The 22,336-nt window shown below is 47.7% G+C and overlaps 1 protein-coding gene across 1 annotated transcript in view; it reads right to left on the bottom strand.

Moving 5' to 3' along the window:
- Nucleotides 1-15,482: 15,482 nt before the first annotated feature.
- ARHGAP32 (Rho GTPase activating protein 32) overlaps nucleotides 15,483-22,336 on the bottom strand; it is a 215,968-nt gene continuing 209,114 nt past the window's right edge. Inside the window, exons 22-24 of the mRNA XM_077839787.1 lie at nucleotides 20,588-21,427; nucleotides 18,981-19,924; nucleotides 15,483-17,723 (exon numbers count right to left, since the gene is read on the bottom strand). Coding sequence (XP_077695913.1) covers nucleotides 15,483-17,723; nucleotides 18,981-19,924; nucleotides 20,588-21,427 — 4,025 coding nt within the window. The remainder of the gene's footprint in view (nucleotides 17,724-18,980; nucleotides 19,925-20,587; nucleotides 21,428-22,336) is intronic.

Genomic DNA, 22,336 nt, shown 5'->3' on the forward strand with positions numbered 1-22,336 from the left:
TGTGTTAAATGGCAGTTTTGTTATTTTAAATCCCTTCTAATGGTGTAACAGCAAGGAGAGCCGTCTCTCATACTGCATTAATCTTTAATCACGCTGTTTAATATTCAGCTGATGGACCACTGCCTCTTTTATTTTAGAGCTAGATTTAACAGAAGTGCTAATGGGTGTGTTAGCATGGAAATGAAAAGCTGATCCTAGTCTCCTGATGAAGACCAGGGTTTTATTTAAACAGATGCATGGCTGATGCAGAAGGGCACAAAAAGATGTAGCAGACCCATGCTTTGCAGCTTGGTTCCTTTCTACTGTAGCTGGGTTCTTATACTGCATTTCATTGCTATAGGTTAAATCACCTTCCAGTCAAGCAGTAAGAGACACAATTAGCACTTGTTACATGTGATTCACGTTCTCATTCGTTTGGCAGGCAATTCTGCTGTGCCTAAGGAGCGGAGTTGTCAACCAGAGGGCTCCTTCTGGAGCGTAAGGCGACCTTTGAGGTATCCAGATCCCAGAATATTGAGGGGCTTAAATAAGGATGGAGATCTTGAAGTGTGTAAAGCCAGCAAAGGACAGGTTTGACGAGCTCATGGTAGTCTCTGTTTCAGAGATCAGCTAAAATGCTGGTACCTTGCTGCTACAGAGAGATGGTGTGTGGTGGTGTGTGTGTTGGAGGGCGGGGGGGGAGGTTGTCTGTGAAATAATTTTTCATTGTATGGGTTTCAGAAAGTGGAGAGGCTTTTGTTTATAGAGTTCAAGGTCAGAAGGCTCACGTCCGACCTCCTGCACATCACAGACCACAGAACCTCACCCATGTGCTTGAAAATCTGAGTGAAATCGCCAATTATGTTTTCATTTTCAAAACGTTTTGCCACTGAAACAGGAGAGGGAAAAGGAGATGAAAGTAAAAATCAAACCATGGAGCATAAGAATGGCCATAAATGGGTCAGACCAATAGTCCATCTAGCCCTTTATCCGGTCTTCTGAGTGGCTGGTGCCAGGGGCTTCAGAGGGAAGGAACCGAACAGGGCAATCACAGAGTGATCTATCCCCTGTCGTCCACTCCCAGCTTGTAGAAGCTTGTTTGTTTCAGGGGGTTGTTGATAATAGGGAAATTAGTATGGAAAAGAAGAACTAGATAAGTTCCTGGAGGATAGGTCCATCAATGGCTGTTAGCCAAGATGGGACAGGTGCAGCATCCATTCTGAAAAGCGTGGTTGCAGCTAGCATTGGGCAAGGTGAAGTGAGAGGGTCTCTGGAGAGACTGATAGGCAGATGCTATGAAGTAACACGTAGCAGTAGGGAGGGGCTCAAGGTGCAGTGCTCAAATCCAGATCCCGAGTTCAGGGCTGTCTGTATGTGGAGTGTGGCTCAGTCCAGGGTGGAGACGAGGGACCAGCGGTGGACATCTGGACTTGGATCTGAACTTTGCTTCAGTCAAGCTGCTCCTGCCAGGTGTAGGCTGGGGCTACTCTGCAGCTGGCAGATGGATGGGTGAAGAGATGTTGTATGGAGCTCAACTGCTGCTATGCATAGCTGTGAAAAAAGTACCTTGGCTAAGGGATACTGCTCGCAGGAACCACCTCGGAGTTGTGCTCCGTAGCCTGATTCAGTTCACGGCGTGCGCTCAACAGCAGCTGCCTCTCTGCTCCTGTGATGCTGTGGCAGTTGCCATCAGCTGAGACCCTGGCGCTAGCAGCCTGCCAGGTTTGAGCGAATGGGTCTGGGGGGCTAGCTGGCAGGATAGTCAGTGAATGGGTCCTTTGTCTCCAGAACTCGCTCCACTCCTTGGTTGGATTAAGCCAGAGTTAGCTGAATTTCAGACTGTTGCTTTTCTAACTACCCGGCCTTCTGGAGAGAGGGGGCAGTTTAGCCCTGCTTGAGTGGAAGGAGGAGTGACCAATTTTTGGCTTGTATCACTTTAAATGCCTCATACATGTTTCCCAGTGTCTGTGATGGCCACATTGTATGGATCTAAATAAATAACTACCGTGGGTAGATAAGGAATAATAGAGAGCTACTCTGAAATAATGAATCCTGTACTAGATGCTGCTGGACAATAGCCAGATAAGCAGACTGCGGGTGGATGGGGAGATACGGCTGGTTGGTGAAAGAATGAAGTGCTAGATTGCGAGAGTGACACTCTTTGTCTATAGACTGAGGTACAGAGAATCTAAAACTAGATGAAAAGCTCTGTGCAGAATCCCTTAATTTCATCTCTGTGGTAACCATGCGACTGAACTGACCCCAGGTGGTGTGATACACACCAGCTTGAGCGGCAAAGAGTCCTGTGGCACCTTATAGACTAACAGACATACTGGAGCATAAGCTCATCTGACAAAGTAGGTATTCACCCATGAAAGCTTACGCTCCAATATGTCCATTAGTGTGTACGGGATTGTGTGCCACTTTTACAGATCCAGACTAACACGGCTACCCCTCTGATACTTGACACCAGTTTGAGCGAATGCCCCACTGACTTGCTAGGAGGAAAAATGCATTAGGCAGAAGCCAACAACAAGCAGGGTGCGGGAACGTGGAGAATCAATCCTGTGGTGTTGCCTGCAGTGGGGCAGGTGATATGTTCCCTTAGCAGACAACAGCTATATCTTGGTGCCTAGGGAAGAATTCTAGATTAGGACCTCCTGGGTCATCGGGTCTAGTCCCTGCTATCTCAGGCCCCCGCCTCATATAATCCTGTTCCTAAATGCCCTGGGCTAAGAGAGCGTGTGGGATAACTGCTGCCACTTTGCCAAACTGTCCATCCACCCGCTCTGACGGGTGCATTCCCCTCTGCACACCCTGTGTCTAGGGACAGAGAGAAAATGCTGGTCGAGAAGTTTTGGACAAAACATTTTTTCTCCTTGGACAGTGTCAGTCCAAGGAGAAAAAGCCAGAATTGAATGGGAAAGGATCAGTTCTGATGAGCTTCCCGTTTCAAAATGACTTTGGATTTTTCCCCTCTAAATGGGGCATTTCAACCTTTTTCAGATTGAAAGTTCCGTTTCTCATTTTGAAACCAGTTTTTGGTCTGAAATGTAAGTTAATTTATAGCAAAATACATAAACAAATACAAACAAAGGTCAAAATTGAAATGAAAATTTTCAGTAAACCTGATCTGCATTTTTTGGTTCATGGGGGAAATAAAATGGAGATTGTTTGTTCATCCTGTTCTTGATAAATTGTATAATCAGTTGCTTGACCATGCTTTGGTTTGTTGTGAAATATACTCAAGAGATCACATGACCAAAGTCAGACAGGTTTGTTGCTATGAGTATAGGAAAACCGTTTGATATGATACCAGTCTCCGCAAAGCACTGTTACATTCATCTCACACAGAAGGTGTGCTCCCAAGTTACACCTCTAAAGCTATCTTTTTATACCTTGTTTGGTTACAAGTACAATGTACTCTGTACGTCCTAGGAAACTACATTTAACCAATCCGCTTTCTATCTTGTTTTTCTGGTGTCTTTGTTCTGAACACATGCATTCCAGATAGCAAGGAGCGTGAAAGCATCTTCTGGGTTTGTACTAGGGTAGAACAATCATATCACTTGTCCTTTCCCTTTGGGACATTCTGGTACTGGCTTGTGAGAATAAATCTCTGCCTGTTGCCACGATAAAATAGTCATATGTCCTGATCCTGACAGCTTTCCTGTTTACCTAAGCCAAAACTTACTTCAGCTGATGCAAGGTATTATGGGATACTTAGCATAAGGGAACGGGACTATAGTAAAGTAATAGGCCCTGTCTTTTTCAGTGCAGGACCGTTCTCTGCAGTATATTATCTAGTGCTACCATCCAGCCCTTTAAGTGTAGATTCCTTCTGCATTCACAAGTGCTCTTGCATTTTTTTTGTCTTCCTCTCCCCACCACAACTTTCTCCAGTGCCCCTGCTGACATGCATATGTATTAGTGACCCAGCGGCAACGGGGTCTTTTTAAAGCGGAAGGAAACAAGCTGGCACCATGACTTCCTTGGTTTAGCGTTTGGGGGAGGACTCTAGTAACTATCTCAGTCTTAAGGTACAAGTCAAAAAGTTTGAAGTGAACAATTTTTTATTACTGGCTCTGTTTTTGGGTGCCCTGCTTGGCTTCTGGAGGCTGCTTTTATTTTAAAGAGATGCTGTGCTCTCGCAGTTCCGGTTGGAGTCCGTGGGAGCTGCAGGAGCTCAGCCCTCCTGGAAATCTGGCCCCCGGGTGCCTCGCGCTGTACCCTTAGACACCAAAGCAATCACAATCAAAGGCTGTTTCTGAAGACCTCTTGTTTCAACAGCACAAATGTGAGTCAACAGCACTACCTGGTGGATAGGAGTTCCCAGTCTCCAAGTTTCAGAGTAACAGCCGTGTTAGTCTGTATCCGCAAAAAGAAAAGGAGGACTTGGGGCACCTTAGAGACTAACCAATTTATTAGCGCCTAAGCTTTCGTGGGCTACAGCTCACTTCATCGGATGTCTCCAAGTATCACCCTTGTTTAAATGGCTTGCCAGATTCTCAGTCATTTCTAAAATCCTCATGTGTCCCCTTTTCTGCCTGGATTTCCATTGTCCTGAAAGGTAGGCACCAGCTGAGAAGGGGCTGTCACAGAGAAGGTTGTGTTTTGTAATATGGCAAGTAAAACTTATTTCTCGAAAATGAGGTGTAGAGGTCAGAGCTGCCCAAGGCATGGCTTGTTCCTATTGTGGCCTCCTCTGACGTGCAATAAATCAGTATAGTTGCCAAGCTACGGGGGATGGACTATCTTATTAAAGAAACATCACTGTCTAAAGGCAAAGTGGGGCACTGAGGAAGCAGCTTCAAATGCCAGAGGTATAGAGGTGGGGGCGGGGGGGAGATGGCACTTGGAAAAGAGCATCTCTGGGAGCATGCGCTATGGAGCAACACTGACAGATCTCCGTGCCTTCCCTTGCCCCTGAAACAGTCTATTTGGATGTATTTAAACTATGGGGCCAGACTCCCTGACAATAAATCTGCCATGCAGAAAGCTGGTGCCAGGCTCCCCCTACTACCTATTAAAATGATGGGGGGTGGCTAGCAAAGCTCCAGAGGTAGATGGCTACAGACTGGAAAGGAAGCTAATCTAGGAGGTGCTAATCTAAGCCCTATGCAGTGATTTTAAACCCCACTCCCAAGTGGGAACTCCATCACCTTGGAGGCATCAAGGCCCTTGGCTGCGGGGGGATGGGAAATGTATACCTCTGGTGCTTGCTGTAGAGAATCCAGTCCATTATGGCCCCGAGCCAGACACTTCCAAATCTTTCTGCTTGTGGATTTAGGTGTCCAGTGCAAGTGGGAGAAATCAAATCCAGGTCTCCTCCGAGGTGTCTTGCTGATCCGTCTTAGCAGCTGCTCGGTGTCTCTGTTCACTTGGAGAGCTCCATTCTGCAGAGAGCACCCCTCAGTCATTTCAAAACTGTTGGTGTCACCAAAGGCTGAACTAACATTGCAAGTGTCTGTAGCAGGGAATCCTGTTAAACCTTCCTCCTCTGTCTCCCCCCTTAGGCACCCTTAGGGCTTGATGGGTTGAGGGCCATGCTCATATGGGGTGTCCTGTTTCATGTACAACAAAAGCCCAGTGATGTGTACAGGGATCATGTGCCTCAAGTGACTTGGAGGCCTTTTCTGTTTCTCTGCCATGAGAGTCTTTGCTCACAAGCAGCAAAGCCATGGCCTAGTGACCAGCTGGGATGGAACAGGTGGAACACATTCTCTCTGCGTGGTCTTTCAGCCCCGAGCCTGGTTTCATAGCTTAGATGTGGCAAGACGCTCCGTTTATTAGAAGTGAAATTGACCACTATGCAGAGGATTGGCACAAGGCCTGAAGTGGTGCATAAGCCTTTGTGCCGATCCTCTGCATGGTTGTTGGCCACAGTCAGGCCCAACGTGAGAGACAGTCCCTGCCCAAGTCTAACTAGTCAGGACAGATGCCGACTGGGTGGAGAAACTGAGGCACAGAGAGCTGAAGTGACTTTCTCAAGGTCCCACAGCAAGTTTAGTGGCAGAGGTACGACTAGAATCCAAGTGTCTTGACTCAAAGGCCACTGACCTGTTCATTGGACCGTGCTTCTCCCACCAGTGTTAATTTTACCCTAGGTGCTTTCTGTTTCAAGCCTGTGTGGCTATTTTCAATCTACATAGAAACGGAGTGAACGGTTCTGTCATCACCCACCCGTGGCTCCAGTCATCCAAAGCTAGAGCTCCCTCCACCATACTGACCACAGCTGAAGAAAAACACCAGGAGCTTGTTCTATGTGGGCATAAAGGCCCAGCTGAGTTAGCCCTCCCCTTTGTAGTTGAACAGCTTTCAGGTCAATTGTGCTGGTTGGGATCACTTGTAGTCTCCCACCCAGGCTACAGTACGACCAGACCAAATGTTAGTTGTGTCCATGGTACTGAAGGGGGCTGGAGGTGTCAGTCAAGTTAAGACGACTTGATTGAGCTAACTTAATTGAGACCCACATTTTCATCTCTATAGATAGAACTTCGATGGTGAGGACTGGAGTTAAGGGGCCAAAACCCTGGTGGGTGGTATCAGTTTTTAGTAATGCCTTACACATCCTTACACATATTGTCTTGAAGCTTTGGTTTCCTTGCCTTGTGGCCTGAAATGCCCTTGGAGCCGTCTTGTGCTGGGACGATGAAGGGCTCTTTAATATTTGGATGCAGCCCGTGAGTTTTTGTGACTGTCTGCGACTGAATGTTTTTCAGGATCAACTTTTAACCACCTTTTGCAGGAGTAGCTTTGGGGCATTCGGAATCAGAAATTTAAAATTTCATTGAGTAGCCCCTCCTGCCAGCCAGGCTGCTGCCCTCACAATGCTATTTTTAGCATGCTAACTTGATCAAAGCTAGCATGTGTACATCTACCAGAGCTGGAAGGTACATCTCCAGCTGCAGTGTAGACATACCCTGAATGTCTTCCAGTAACACCTCTGTGTGTCCTTTGAATGTCCTTGCCTGAGTGGGTTAGTTTCACTATTATCTCAGTGCTGCTTGTGGAGAGAGATTTCCAGGGTGAACAGGGGAGGTTGCTTAAGATCCAAGCCTGCTTGCTTGCCTGAATGCTTCTAGACACTCCAATGCTATGGTGATGAACCACGGTAGTGAAGGGCCATCTAAGTTCCTGGGTAGATAAACTTGGCTCTTGCCCTTCTCTTTGATTCCGTTGAGTAATTGAGTTCTGCAAGCCACGAATCTGGCTGCGGTGATGAGACTGGACGTAGCCAATATTGGGTTTTGAACATTGAGGGTGGGGAGAAATAGTCTGCCCTGGGAGACCATGGAGGTGGGAAGGGATGGCTGTTGTGCTCACTGAGGAGCCTTGCTGGAGCCTGTCCTGAAATGCCCTTTCAGCAGTTATGAGGTGCCACTTGCCTAGAGCTACGGTGGAGCTAGAAGCCCTTGCGTGCTTGCTTGCATTCTTCTCTTCCCTCCATCTTTTGTCGTTTGCCCCTTTGCTCTGTCCAAGTCAAACAAAAACTTCAGTCCCTTGTGGTATTCGCCACCTACGCTGAACCTCTGATTCGACCTGACATCTCCCACTGTCTCCAAGTCCCTCCTGAAAAAGGCCTTTGCTGGGAGGCCTGCAGCGTGGCTTCCGCTTCCTTAGCTCCCCTGCATGGAGCTAGGCTGCCTGGCTAACATGGATGGAGTGTGTTTGATCTTTACAGAGGGGTCCTGTGGGGGGAGGGGAATAGTATGTTATTGTGACCTTAGCATGTGCGCTTCCTGGCTTGGGAGTGCTTCATCCTGGGACTTCAGGGAGAAAGTTAGTGCTGTTCTTCAGGTTATAGAAATGACTTTATCAGAGTGTTCAGACCATTCTTGTCAGCTGGCGACAGGCCCTAGCAATGGCTTTATTGAGCTAAACATCATATTTTGGAAATGACTCCTAAAAACTTGCAGACCAATCTTGGCCAGGCTTGCCCAGCTCTCACGTGGCACATACACTGATTGTCTAGTTCAGCGGTTCTAACTGTGGGTCGGGACCCCAAAGTGGGTCCTGACCCCCTTTGAATGGGGTCGTCATAGCTGGCTTAGACTTGCTGGGATCGTGAAGTAACTTTTCTTGTCAGAAGGGCGTGGTGGTGCAATGAAGATTGAGAACCCCTGGGCTAGTTGTATCTTTGTGGCTCTTTTGGGGGACACCTTTTGATAAGGAGAGATGCTGTCGGCTTGCTGTGGACACTGGAGTTTCTGTGGCCCCGTTTGTTAGAACGGGTTGGCCCGTGTGTGTCTGGCCCACTCATTGTGGACATGTAGCGTGCTACCTAGTCTCTGCCCCACATCCCAAAGGTGGCTGTTTTTCTGTATAATGGTTCCTATGTGGTGGTAGTTTAAAGTTCTTTGGGATCTTTCTGGAGGAAAGCCACTCTATAAATAAAAAGCACTTGTTGCAGATATTCAGATTAAGGGAAGGCACCGTTGAGCAGCAGCAATCTTTAGAGGTGGTGAAGGCTGGATGGCTTGACAAAAGGCTGTCAAAGGCACTTGTCTCCTGAGTTGGGCTTGATCACCTCCAGCTCAGCTTTGAAAGCCACCAGTTGAGAGAAACTTTATTTTCTGGAGCTCTCTTACTTTACATGCCCCATAAAGTGGTGAGCACCTCAGGGTTCCCCAGTCGGATTGTGCATGAGGCACTCGCTAATTCAAACAGGCTAGGGCCACCTAGCTGGACCCCGCTGCCCTGAATGTCCGATGTCTGAACTGCCTACTCATTCCAATCGGGGTAACCTCACTGTGTGACCGCTCGCTTTATGCAAACATTTGAGCTCTCCTAGCATGAATACTTGGCACCAAGGCGATCAGGTTTCACTCACATGTTCCAACAGCCACGAAAAGCAAATTCCAGATAGTAAAATGAGCAAGGAGTAGTTCCAGAAAGGACGTGGTGCTGTGTGCCTTCCCTGAGTGGAGGTCTTGGGTAAGGAACTACAGGGCAAATGGCTAACGGACAGCTTCAGTCTGAAAGAGACTCTAAAAATGGTGCTGTCAGAGCTGGGGGGTGTGGGTGCGTGTGCGTGCACCTCGTTTTTCACTCCTGTGAGCTTAGTTGGGGTCTATTCCTCCTTGTGCACCATGAACAGAATCCAGGTGAAGTGAGCCGTAGCTCACGAAAGCTCATGCTCAAATAAATGGGTTAGTCTCTAAGGTGCCACAAGTACTCCTTTTCTTTTTGAGAATCCAGATTGTGCACTGGGTCCTAGTTACACCTGAAGGCAATGCGGCGGACAGGGATTGCCAAGAGTCACTTGGCCAGCATGCTGTTACTTGTGACTCAGAAGGGTTAAAAACACTCCCCCAAACTCCAAATGATGCTCCCTAGACATGCATGGACTATTGCCTCAGATGAAAAGCAGCTTTATAAAGAGCTTAAAACAGGCCCCCAGATTGCTGGTGTTTACCTGCTGCTTCATTTTCGGGCACTACTATTTATACCAACCCCCACCCAGCAACCCTGGTTGCTAGGTGGTTTTCCTCTCCCCCCGTCTTCCACTCCATCTTTGCCATTGTTTTTTCTAACCCTTCTAGCACGGTATGATGTCCATCATGTGCACAAGACTGCACTGTTTCTACTAGACACCTGTTTTCATGCAGCCCCCTTAACTTAATAATTAGTTTGACTCCCCTTTTTGCTGCATTCAATGTAGAACAAAGGTGGCAGTCAGGAAATTGGGCTGTAGAAGATGTGAGCCCCGGAATCTCTTAGTGCAGCAAAAGCGTTAGGGCTTGATTCACACAGGGGACGTCAGTGGGTTGCAACGCTGAGCCCTGCCATCCAGTGGAATTTACAGCCCCAGTAGGCCACGGAGAGTTAGACATCTCAGGAAGGGATTCACAGATGCCAACAAGCCAACTGGGAGCTGCCTAAGCTAGCCAATAAGACGTGCCTAACTCTGTAGGCGCCTGCCTCTGCTTGGGATTCTCAACCGTGATGCCTTTCCTGGTCTTAGGCACCTAAGCCAGGTCAGCTGCTCAGGTGGCCTATTGCAGTCAGTAGCCCAGTGGCTGGGGCACACATCTGGGATGCAGAAGACCGGGGTTCAGGTCAAAATGTGGACCTGAGTCAGGTTGTCTGTGCAGTGTAACATGCACACTAAGCCCATGTCCCACAGATCCAGGTTTACAGTGCAGTATAGATATACCCTAAATGCTGTGACTTGTGAGAGAAGAGCAGCATTAAAACCTCTAAAACAGATGGGGAGCGGTCAAAGCAGCCCTTTGAAATTCCTGTTATCTTGCAAGGAGGGGGAGAGCTTCTCTGTATAAAGATGTTGTGTTATCCACTGGCATTCAGTCTGCCGGGTTACTTTCAGGAGCGGGAGATGTAACTTCTCAGGGTGTGGGTGTGGGTGTAGGTGTAGGCTGGTGGCATCAACTGAAATGGTTAGACCATGTTAATGGCAGAAAACGATGACTGAAGGGGAAAAATCTGATGCTGTTTAATGAATTTTGTTGATACCTGTAAATACAGTAGTACTCAGGATTCCCTAGTCATGGGGTACAGCTAGTTCCTGCCCACAAGAGTTCACTTCTCCCACCATCCACCTGTTTTAATGGCCAAATCCAATTTTGGAATCCCGCTGTTGTTAGGAAACTGCCACCTCCCTTTTGTGCTACTCCTGCAGCATTGCTCCTTGCCTAGTAATTCTGGATGAGAAGAAAAGGAGACTAGGAAAGCCAAGGTTGGTTTATTTTTTCTTTTCAGAACAGTTATGCCACAGGTGTAACTGAACAGATAAGCGCCGGGACAGACTGACAGGCAGCAATTTGCAATAGGCTTGGCACGTAAATACAGCACTCATCACCTCTCTTGTCTTTCGAGGTACCTGGCCCCAAAACCTCATGGCTCTAAACTAGTTTTCCCATGCCCTATCGCTTTTCAGTATATTGTTAATTAACCTGGCCGAGGCACAAACACACACAAATGTAAAGGAGTAGGTTTTAACCTGGCTTGATTAATGCTGTTGGGTTGTACATCTGAATGTGAGCTCAGTGGAACTGCTGACTTGTTTTTTTTTTAAATACCACAAGACACCTCAGTCTGGATCATTGCATTACAGTACAAATAAAAACAGAAAACAAAACCACATCCGCATCATACAAAGTGGAAAGAAAATGAGAATCTAAGTATTTACAGAGCGGGGCTGGGAAAACCACAAAAATATTTACATAAAAATACATGAGCTTGTCAGCATATACATTTTACACTAGTTCACAAAAACCCCACCAAAAACAAAAAAAACCCAAACACGAAAATAAGACACTCTATAAATTAAAGTGAAGGGAACGCTGAAGGTAATCCTAAGGCTTTCTGGGATTTCTCTCTCGTGCGGCTTAGGGCAAAAAGGGTCAAATTTCTACAGCAGGAAAACGAACTGCAAAAATCACCATGCGTGTTGGTTTTTGCAAGAATGGTTGCACGCACTGGGGTTACTGTGTACACCTCTTTAAACTACACCATGTCTGTGGCATCAGACTTCTGTAGCACAAGGTTCTGGAAAAGTGTCACAGGCCCTTTAAAAAATAAATGTTCAATGCAATTTTTCATTCAGATTTTCTAGCACATTACAAACTGTTTCAGTCAATGCTTTGTCTACATACCAATGAGATGAATGGCAAAGACTACACACGAGGGTCTGTCCCTTTTGTAGCTAAAGGGAACAATACATTTTTCAAGTTTGTTTTAGTTTTGTGTAGCAATTTGCTACACCTGTGCAATCCTCACTGATACCCCTACCCCCCACCCCCAAGCGATAAGCACAAGCCTATTACCTCTGTAAAGACCTGTAGGCACAAAGTTTTTACTGTCATATGCATAAAGTTTAAACCTGATCAGAATTTTTAAAATCAGAACTGAAGTAGATGTGCCAGGGCCCATGCCTTGGTTGTTAGCTCAACATCTGTACTCTTGGAGAGCTTGCTTTATGCGCCACATTCTGCTCTGAGTTGCAGGTGCAAATCCAGAGCAGATCTCTACACCACTCCCAGAGCAGAACTGGGCCCAAACTCTCTCACATGGTAATGAGAAATTAAGCTGAAAACTCAGCAAGTGGCAATAAAGAGGCAGGCAGGCAGTGATACAGGTATAGGGAACTTGCCAAATCTGCTACTGCTCATGGATTCTTACTGAAGTTATACTTAGACAATAGGTTACTACAGATGAGCGGAATCTGGCACATAGTTGGTACGTTATCATCCTATTTTTTCCCCTCCTTACCCCATTCACTGATGGGACTTCTAAATAATCCCCCTATATGCCATATTGTGCATCATACCCAACTATTACTTGGCCAAGGGCCACCTGAGACTCTTGAGTGACCTGGGGCAATTCCCGTCCCCTTTTTCCTGAAGAATGGACACTGTGGGGTGTATAATCTAATGAAGGGGGTGGGACCATTTCTCTAAGGGCCATCAAGTTCCAAAATTTAACCACAGTACAAGAGCAGAACTGCATAGTTCACTATATGGCTTTGTCAAGGAAGAAAGAAGGTTCAAAGTATTAGCAGCTGTTAGCAGTCGCGTGCCCATGAAGGGTTCATGTTCCTTGCTTGCTGCTCTAGTCTCACCCCTTCATTAGGGCACCTGCCCTAACACTGGACTCTTACAGGGCTGCTGGCCCTCCAATCACATGTTGATAAGGCTGGGCATGGGAGGAGACTAGGGATAAACTTGTTCCCAAGTACATTAAAGGGAAGAGGCTGAATGAATGTCTCATGCTGGAACAAAAAAAAGATCCCTGATCTCTTAGAGGGCTGTTATCACAGAGATGTTGTGACAAAGTGGTGGATTTTCTTGTGTTTCCAATGGTTTGCATGCAGAGGGCGACCCCCGAGAAGGGCTGTCTCACTGAAGGGGGGACTGCACAGGGACAAGAGTGGGCACAACCTGTGATGCCATTAATCAGTTTGTCTGTCTTCACTATTTCCTGACTGACTCCATGTGTGGAGGCTCTTATTCCAGAATAAGAACATCTGAATTAGTTTAATCCAGGGATTAATCTAATCTGGACTAAAGCTCTCTTATTCTGGTATAAGAGCATCCATCCATGGAGGTTAACCAGGAATAGCTAGTTTGCTCTAAAGTCACACCCTACCTTTATTCCAGATTAATTTAATTTAATTTGTCTAGACAAGTCCCTAGTGATGGGGTCAGCTGTTCACTTATGGGGCCATTCCTGTATGGTGCTGAGGGGCCTTGACTTCCAAGGAACCCAGTGATGGTAGAGTGCTGTGAACAATGGATCAGGTGGAGATCCCAGGCTCTGTCTCTTGCTGCTACGGCTTGTAAGGAGTGGAAATCTTTTTGGAGATAGTGTTTACGCCCTATAGGAGCAGGCAAATGAGCAAAGACATTCAAAGCAGCTTAGTTCAGCTATTTCTCTGGGTAATTTAAGGCCAACACAGAGAGGATGGTGGAGAGAATTAAGGCATTGAGGGGGAGAGATTTGACAGGCTGTCCTTGTCACCTGAACAGCCTGTACCTGCCCCAAATCCAGAACAAGGGAGGCTGACACTCTGGAACAGCAGAGGGGAGATGAAGTGCGAAGACCCAATACTAGTCTCTAAACATAGCTTGACTGACTACTGTAGCTAGACTCCCCTGGACAGATTATATTGGGGAAAGCCAGATTTACTAGCAGAAGTGGCCCCGTGTTCTCAGCTAACAGCCCTTTTCACACACCCCCAAAGAATAATACCCTCTAGTTGATAATTAGTCACAAGGTGAATGATATTGAGGTAACCTGGATCACAGTGCTTTTTTCCTGACAGCTAAATTTATTTCCATAACTTTTAGGAAAAACTCTATATTGAACACATTCTTCTTAAAACAATACATTGCACAATAAAATCAGACCATAGGCTATCCTAGTTGAAACAGCCCCAGAAAAGGCTATGAGAGTAAAAGAACCAAAATCCTAATGTCTAGGTACCTACTAGAAGTGTGGTGGTCCCCTGTGAGCGCTGACAGGTTTTTATTATTACTTTAAAAGCCCAAAATAGCAATGAATAAAACACTTGTTCTAGGAGGCTCTGACATGAGTTCCTTTAATAATCTTAGCTATGCTAGCTGCAGGACTTCCAGCTAAGAGAACTTTTCAGGTGCTTTCTTTAAGTAAACCCTCTGAATTTCAAAACAGGGAGAGATGTTGTGTGATCCACCAGTACATGAAAGGTCCCAGTACCATGGGTGAACTCTGAATGTTTTAAATGCTAAATCTCAAGGATTTTCTAGGAAGCCCTGTCTCATAAAATGTATGTGATTTATAGCGGGGTTAAAATGGCTGTGAACCCAGAGAGGCTGCAGATGAAACGCTGTCTTGTTTCTATTAAATAGGCAAGGCAACACCAGGTGTGTGCTGTAAAGAGGTGCACTGTCCCTTCCCTTCCCCCTGCCTGAAGGGAGGCAATGCTATTTCATAGCATGCACGTAACTGCTCTGTGCTTACATCAACTCACTGCAATCTCATGAGTGAGGGCCTCATCCTGTAGGCCGCATATGAAAGTCAACAGGAGTTTTCCATGAAGGACTGAGTTATTTGGGCCAGAGCAACTCCATGGTTGTGCAAGTCGCTCCCAGCAGGGAACCTGTGCTCTAGTTTACAAGCTGGACGTAATCATCTAGTGACGTTGTAAATAGATAGTAGTTTCTGGCCAGCTAGGACGTGCAATTAAATAGCTGGTACTGCAGGTAGCCTGTAAGTAAAGAGGAATTAGCATGAAATGTGTGTGCTGTTCAATCACCTGTACCCAAGTGTGTGTGTGGGGGGGAGAGGGGGTAGGTTTTTTTACTTTCAAAGCTCATCTCCATTTACAGAATGAGGGTGAACGCTTGAGTTTCGGTAAATATCCCTTCTATAGCCAGAAGCAGCTTGTTTAATGAGCCTTTAAAAACCAGCCTGTGTTCTGTCTTGGGGCCAATCTCTGTCTACCCCTGCACAATTTTCAAGGGGAGGCAGAGCACCAATAATCTAGGAGGAAACCAACACTTGGAAGCTGTCCTTTTCCCACAGCTTGCAGTGTGCTACTGATGCAATCTGAAAGGGTCAGAACAGAGACTCCCCCATGGCATCTCATTCAAAGGGTAAAACGTATCCATGCAACTCCTCTAATGTTGGCAGCTGGGAGAGTGACTGGATATGCCAAGAGAAAGCTGCATGCAACCAGCAGCCCGTGTCAAACCAGGGCAAGGAAAACCCCTTTTCCCCTCCACACCATGCCTCTTTCAGATCTGCTCTGCCTCTCTGGGTCCTGGCTCATCTTTCTGCATGCCAACACAGCCTGCACGATCATTCCAACCTCTCAAACGACACGAAAGAAAACTATACACCTAGGACAAACATTGAGTGGTGAGCTGGTGGCAGGGTTGAGAGTGGGTTCGCTTTGCTCATGGGGATGCTTTTTTTTTTTTTAAATTTTGTCATTGAAAAAATAAAACAGTCCACTGTCCAGCAGAGGCTGCTTAGGCTCTATCCCTCCTTCCCCCAGCTCACTCGGCATGGATCTCTGTCTCCGGCCTCTGCAAACACAGCTCTGTAGGGAGAAAGGCCCCCTGGCCCAAAGCTGTGGCGTATGTCCTACTGTGTGAATGGGGAAAGCCAGGGGGCATGAACCCCCCTCCTCCAAGGTAGCCCCCTCTTTGGTGCTGAGGCATGGTATGGTAATCCTCCAAATTATCATACTGGGACAACACTGTCATACTGCTTTGGCGTTTGCCAAGGGTTTGGTATGGGTACAGGAGGCTAGGGTCCCTGTCCATGTTCTCCGGATGCCGGATTCTGAGGCTCTGGCTCCTTTCTGGCTTGGGAGGTGGCGCCATGGGTTGGACATGGTGCTCCTCCTCTTTATTATAGCAGTCTCTGGTGTGTTTCTCGCCAGGAGCTATTTGCCTGGCTCGAGGCCTTTCCAAGTCTGGCCGGTCCTCTGCCAGCTTTGCTTCCTTGTGGTTGAGTCTCAGGGCCTCCTGGCCGGCTGTGACGTACTTCCCACCTGAGTGCTGGAAACCAATGGGCTCCATGGGTTCCTGGCCACCCTTTGGCCTGAAGTCGGGGTAAGGGGGCCCATTTTTGGATTCCGAAGGCTGCCGATGGCTTGCTTCCTGCTGCAGGTGTCCCCTGTGCTCTGTAGCGTTACAGCCTGGCTCGTGCAGCTTTCTGCTCCTGATGCTGCTCTGCTTCTGGGGAAGGGAAGGCTTCTCTGACTGCCCGTTCCCATAGGCCCCATGGTAATGGGCTCTGTCTGGCTCCGCCTCTGAGTGCTGCAGATAGTAACGTTCGTCCCCTTCAGGGGTGGCTGCCGTGGTTGGATACCTCCCTTCGGCCACAGTCAGGAGACCAGTTTTCCCAGGATCGGATTTGCTGCGGAGGTGGATGATGTCCAGCTCCTCCTGCAGCAGCGGACCCAGGTTGTCATACTGGGACATCACTGGCCCTTTCGCTTTCTGGCGTGAGCGGCTCTCCCGGCGGATGGACTGCAGGCGGTATTTCTCCATGTCCTCCAGGTCCCATGACACGTACGTGTGCTTGATGTCCGGGGCTGGGGGCACATCTCTGCTGATAAAGCTGTGCTCTTTCCCCACCAGGTGACTCATCAGGCCTCCCCGAGGATAGGCAGGCAGGCCAGGATAGCGGTACAGATTCTTACTTTGCAGCCTCGAGGTGTAGGATGCAAAGTCTCGGCTAGGAAGGGGGTGGAAGTGCCTGAGCCGCATCGTGCTGTAGGGGTCCAGGTCATAAACCCCCCCCTCTGCTGCTGTGGGGTAATAGGAGGAGCCAGACGAGCTGGAATAAGGGCTATACCTGTAATGCACACGCCCGTTCTCGAAGTAAGGCTGCAGCTGAGTGACATGATAATCTGAGTGGGGCTGGCATGGCTTGTACTGATAGAGGGGCCGCGGGCAGTACACGGGCTCGTCGTCGGGAGGCACCTCTGTCCGTGAAATGGGGACGGAGCGGATGGTGGAAGGGGTGGAGACGTGCAGCGACTGCACCCTTCGGATGGTGGGGTAGGGCGGAGCCTCCTCCGCGTAGCCAGTGCTCCGCAGGGTGGTAGGGCTCATGGAGGACGTGTACTCCATGCGGCTGCGAGGCTTGGAGTGATGGGCTGATGTGCTCTTTCCTTGGCTGGGGTAGGCGGTGTAGCGAGGGCCCATGGATGTGGGCGTTTCCGATCTGGAGGCGTAAGCTTGGTGCTGGTCGGACTTGCTGTGGTAGGAGAGATGTGGTGGGACGCTCTCTGGCCTGTACTGATGGACGGACGCTGGCTTGTGATGCAGATAGTTCTCTGGCATGGGCGGCTCAGGGGCACTCTCTGGCTTGGGATGGGGGAGATATGCAGACTGCAGAGAGGCATGCTTGGGCGGCGGTGGTGGGGGCAAGGCCTCCTCCCCGGACGATGGCAGAATGGAGGAAGCCAGGAAGGAATGGTAAGTGGAGGTATTCACTGTATCCAGACTGTTGGAGTGCATGGCTGCAGCTATCTTACTCTCCAGTGTCCTCACGGGCGGGATGGGGGGTGCAAAGCCATAGGAGGAGTGTGCAGGGACTGACTCGGAACGCAGGTGCAAAGAGGGAGCCCTGACGTTCTCCCGGGCCTTTTCCAAATGGCCCTGGTGGGACACGGCAGTGGACGAAGTACATCGGGTAACGGAACTACTTTCGGTGACAAAAACTGGAGCAGGCTCGGCTAGTCGAGGCTCGGCTGGCTTTTCTGGAGGCAGTGCTCCTCGTACCTAGTATGGAGAAACGACATCAAGGTTAGTGTGTGAGAATCCCTCCCCCTCCACTGCAGAGTCTCTATACTGGATACCCGTATTATTAGCTCTACAGAATGTATCACACTCCCCTACAATATAGCCCAGGCTGCTGGATTGAACATGGGAGTGCAGGGGGTGTTCTGGCTGACAGCAGGGGCAATGCTGCCTTTTGAGAGGTATTCTAGTGATCTTTGGGACATGCTGCAGTTTGCACCTGGTTTCCCCAGGCTTAATAGGGACTAGTGGATGGGCTGGGAAGTGCTGAGATTGTCCATTTATTTTTGTAATCATAAATGGTGAGGAGAAGGCTTTTGTCAGTCTATGGTTTCTAAAGACCAATTGGCCAAAACTTTTTGTACAGAGCCTAGAACACTTTGACAGATGGCTTTTATAAAGGTATGTATTTTAGCACATGTGAACCTTGTTTCAAATCTATATACGCAGCTCTGAGTTAATGCATGATCTATAATAGTATATCAGTAGTGTACAAATATTTCACTTCCTGTGAATTAACAACACTATTTCTTAGTGTGTGTCAGACAATTTTTAGATTCCAAGTGTGTGTGAATGCAGTTGCTCTGTTGGTGTGGCTCAAGTTGGTATCATGTAGCATTGTGATGTCTAAAGCCATTTGAGCCTACAACCAAATCCCAGGATTCAGGACTGTTACTGAACTGTGCCACTAACTGGCTAAGGGGATCCCAGCACTGTTAAAAATACCATCCTTAAGAAGAGACTAAAGGGTTTGTTCGAGCCACTTCTGATGGAAGTTCACAGCATGTTTGAGCTAGGGGATGCTAGTTAAGACACCAAAAGCATGTTCTTGTATTCAAAGCTATGTGTAAATTACCCATTGCACACAGCCCACTTTCCTACCAGGACCCAAGTCTTTGTTTCCAAAACAATGTGGGACGACAAGAATAATGGTATGTTGGCATCACTGAGAAGGGGAAAGTGTCTTTCCCCTTAAAACTAGCGTAGGAGGGAGTGTACTGGGGTAGGTATTCCCTGGAAAGTATCAGTGAATATACTGTGATATTTCTGTGTATATATTATACATACACTAATAATTCCTGGGAACCTGGAGCAGAAAGTATGTCTCTTGCTCCTCTGTGGATAAGCCCATACTTTGTTTCTCAAAATTCCACCCCTACTATTACACACAGATGCTGTATGTACAAATAAATATATACACACACACACGGGGTGGGGGTCTATGTGTGCATCACTTACGTGGTTGGAATTACTTGATCCTTTGGTGGCTACTGCTGGAACTTGTCCCATGGCTGGCTGATGGTCTGCTGGTCTCTGAGATGGTGCTAGGGAATTGGTCATAAGAATGCGCTGAGCAGTCGTGACAATAACATCTGCCTGAGCCACGGGTTCAGCCGCCGTGTCCTGACCTGCTGTTCCATGACTCATCTCAGTTGCTGGTGTCTGGATAGTTGTCATGTATGTCATTGTAGCCATGGCGTTTTTCTCCCTGGCAGCTACAGGAGGAGGCTGGAGTTTGTCATCAGCTGTGCTGGCAGGGAGATGAAGCTTCTCCACAGGGATGTGATACTTATCCATAGATATGCAAGTATGGAGGTGGGGCTTATCTATAGGCACATCTGTTGTGGATGGTTCCTGGCTAAGCAAAGCACCTGTAGGGAGAGGAGTGCGCTCCCAATCCCCAGGGCCACCTGGATGGAAGGAGAAGTGGTCCTTGTCCCCCACTGTTCCAGTATGGAAGTTGGAGTGGTCCCAGTCCACCTTTGTGCCACTATGCAGGTCCCCAGGCATGCCAGTATCCAGATGGGGCTGGTCCCTATTTCCAGGTGTACTACTATGTAGATGGTTGCGGTCCCCAGGTGTCCTAGTGAGGTCCTGGTCTACAGGTCCCCCACTCTGGAGGTGGATTTGGTTCTCAGGAACACCAGTATACAAATGGAGCTTGTCTGGAGCAGCCCCAGCAGAGAGGTGGACCTTTTCTATAGCTACGTCAGTCTCTCCATAATTTGTACAGTCAGAATGAGCATCTCCTGGCTTCTTCTGGGACTGAGTAGATGCTTGCTGTGCGGACTCAGCTAACGCTAAGGCCAGCATGCGCGCTGCATTTTTCGGAGGAGGAGGAGGGATAAGAGAGACAGAACTGACAGGAACAGGATCCTGGGGGGAGTCGAGGGCAACTGCTCCTAATGGGGGGGAAAATTGAGAGAGAGAGATTTGTTACTCTGTAAGGATAGTGACCTAACCCTATAGACCATTATGAAAAAACAGAGGCTTTTCACAGTAGCATTTCCTTGATGTGAAATACTGTATCTTCCGTCCCACATGCAACCGTTGCTGAATAGTACAGCTGTTCAGCAGGAAAACCACACCAAGAGATTGTCTAAAGATTCCTCTTGCATTTCTAGAGAGGTAGGAAGAAGGTAAGGCAGAGAACGAGACCCCCTTTAACCAATTTAGACCACATGCTTTGGGGCTGAAAAAAAGACCCTTCTTCAAGTGTTGGCAGGTGGGTTTTTTTCATTGAGTGTCTTAGGTGGTCAATTCACTTGTTAACTGATATGCAAGGGTACGCTACAAACTGTTTCATTTTTTATGATAGGATGAAAAAAACAAGACAAAGGGGGGCACATAAGGTATTGTGGAAAGTATCCAAGAATTCTGTGATGGAGGGAAAAGACAGAGGTTTCTACTGAGACCTTAGCAACCTGCACTGCCCTGCAAGATACTCCCTCTGATTTAGGATCGGAATCTAGGCGTATTCCCCTTTCCTAAAAGGCACGCAGAGAAGTTTCTGGGAGCAGGTCCCTTTAGAACTTAAAGAAAGAATGGAGGAAAACGCACTGTACCTGGCTGTGTGTGTCCAGAAGGTACAGTCTTATTCTGGCTGGTTGGCATGGGTCGCTCCCCTTCTTCTTGCAACTCTGGCTTGGCAGCAGTCACCTGGGTCTGGGCCTCTTGATGGCATCCCTCACCTGCTGCCATTTCGTTGGCTTTCAGGGGCAAAGACACCCTCTGGGTTGGGGACCTGTTTGTGGCTTCGTTGGCGCTAATGCTTTTGCTCCAGTTTGAAGAAGCGGCACTCCCCACAGCACTAGGCATCCCTTCGCACACTTGTCTGGGCAGTGTCAAAGAGACCGGCTCTGATATAGTCACCAGCGGAGACTTGATTGGCTTTCGCCCCATCTTAGGCGAGAAGGCATGGGCGACCTTCTCCTCAGTTGGGCTCAGGTCCAGAGTGAAGAAGGGACTCATTTTCTCTTGGAACGGGGAGACTGGTTCAGAGCTCGGGGCACTGCCAGGGGTCTGACTCTGGCTAGCAGCTTCCAAGTCCTTCTTAGGTATGCTTGGCTTGTCCTTGTTAAAACCCATGGACTCCAGCAGAGAGATGCTGCTCTCCAGACACTCAGACTCTGCCTTGGGTGGACTGCACTGAAAAGACATAGGGTCAAAATCCAGGCTAGCTACTCCAATATCCGGTGGGCTCAGGTCAACATCTTCCGCTGACCTAGGAGAGATGAGGGCAGGAACATGAATCAGCCCCTCGTCCCCCTCGCTCTCATTGTCATGGGGCAGGTTATCATAAGAATTGCAGCGGTTCATGGTCCCCAGGAGCTCCCCATTGAAGGAAGCAGACAGTGCATCACTACTGGACCTGGGTCTTCTAGGCCGGAACAGTTTAGATTCACCTAGCAACAAGGAGACGGATAAGCATTAATAGGGCACTAGATAAATGTTCATTAAAAACTGCATGAGGCCATGAGTTACTAGCTGTTTTTATTTAGTTTAAAACTCTGCACAATGAGTCACTAATCTCAGCTGTGGCCTCCTGGCACTAAAGTAATACAAACAATAATAAACCAGCCAGTGCAAGCTAACTTGGTTTAAAGAGAGTGTGGGAAACTAATGTAGATGTACTTGAAACCATTTGCTAGGCTAAAACAGTTGATAAACCTATTTAAATTTAGTTTGCCTGGATGATGTAGGATGGATCAAATGGTTTTAGAAAACACAGTCCCAAAACAAGTTAACAAATGCAGTCGAAGTCCCAATATGGTCTAGGTCAAGAAAGTGAATGTTAAACATAAGCAGATCTGATACAAAACACTGTCTTAATAAAATCTGGTTTTACTTTTTGATCCTAGAAGGAAAATAACATGCAGTAAAGATCTCTGAAGATTACTGCATTGGCCCATGGTACCACGTGAATGCACAAGCAAATCTAGTCCATTAAGTTAGTTGTGCATCCCTTTATTTAATTATCTCATCAAGAAAGCTGTATGGTCTATAGGTGTGAAGGAGCTGTGGCAACCCAACAGGTAAGCTTACACTGAGCGCTGCACTTCAGTCAGGGCTCTAGACAGTCAATAACTTAGCAAAAATCTCTTAAGCATATGAATACATTTGGCAAATAGAAAAGGTTTTAGGGTCAGTCTCTTTTTGCTTTATCAGATATTCTGGTGGGGAGTGACAGTAAAGTACTCTTAGATTTCAAATGCATTTTAAATTGAATTATTGCTATATAGGGGTCATGTTTACTAGATTAGTTTTTTGGTTTTCCACCTCTGGTTGGGGTTAACTGAGCAATGCTACTTCTT

The sequence above is a fragment of the Eretmochelys imbricata genome, chromosome 22 (assembly GCF_965152235.1).
Source record: "Eretmochelys imbricata isolate rEreImb1 chromosome 22, rEreImb1.hap1, whole genome shotgun sequence".
Classification (NCBI taxonomy): domain Eukaryota; kingdom Metazoa; phylum Chordata; order Testudines; family Cheloniidae; genus Eretmochelys; species Eretmochelys imbricata.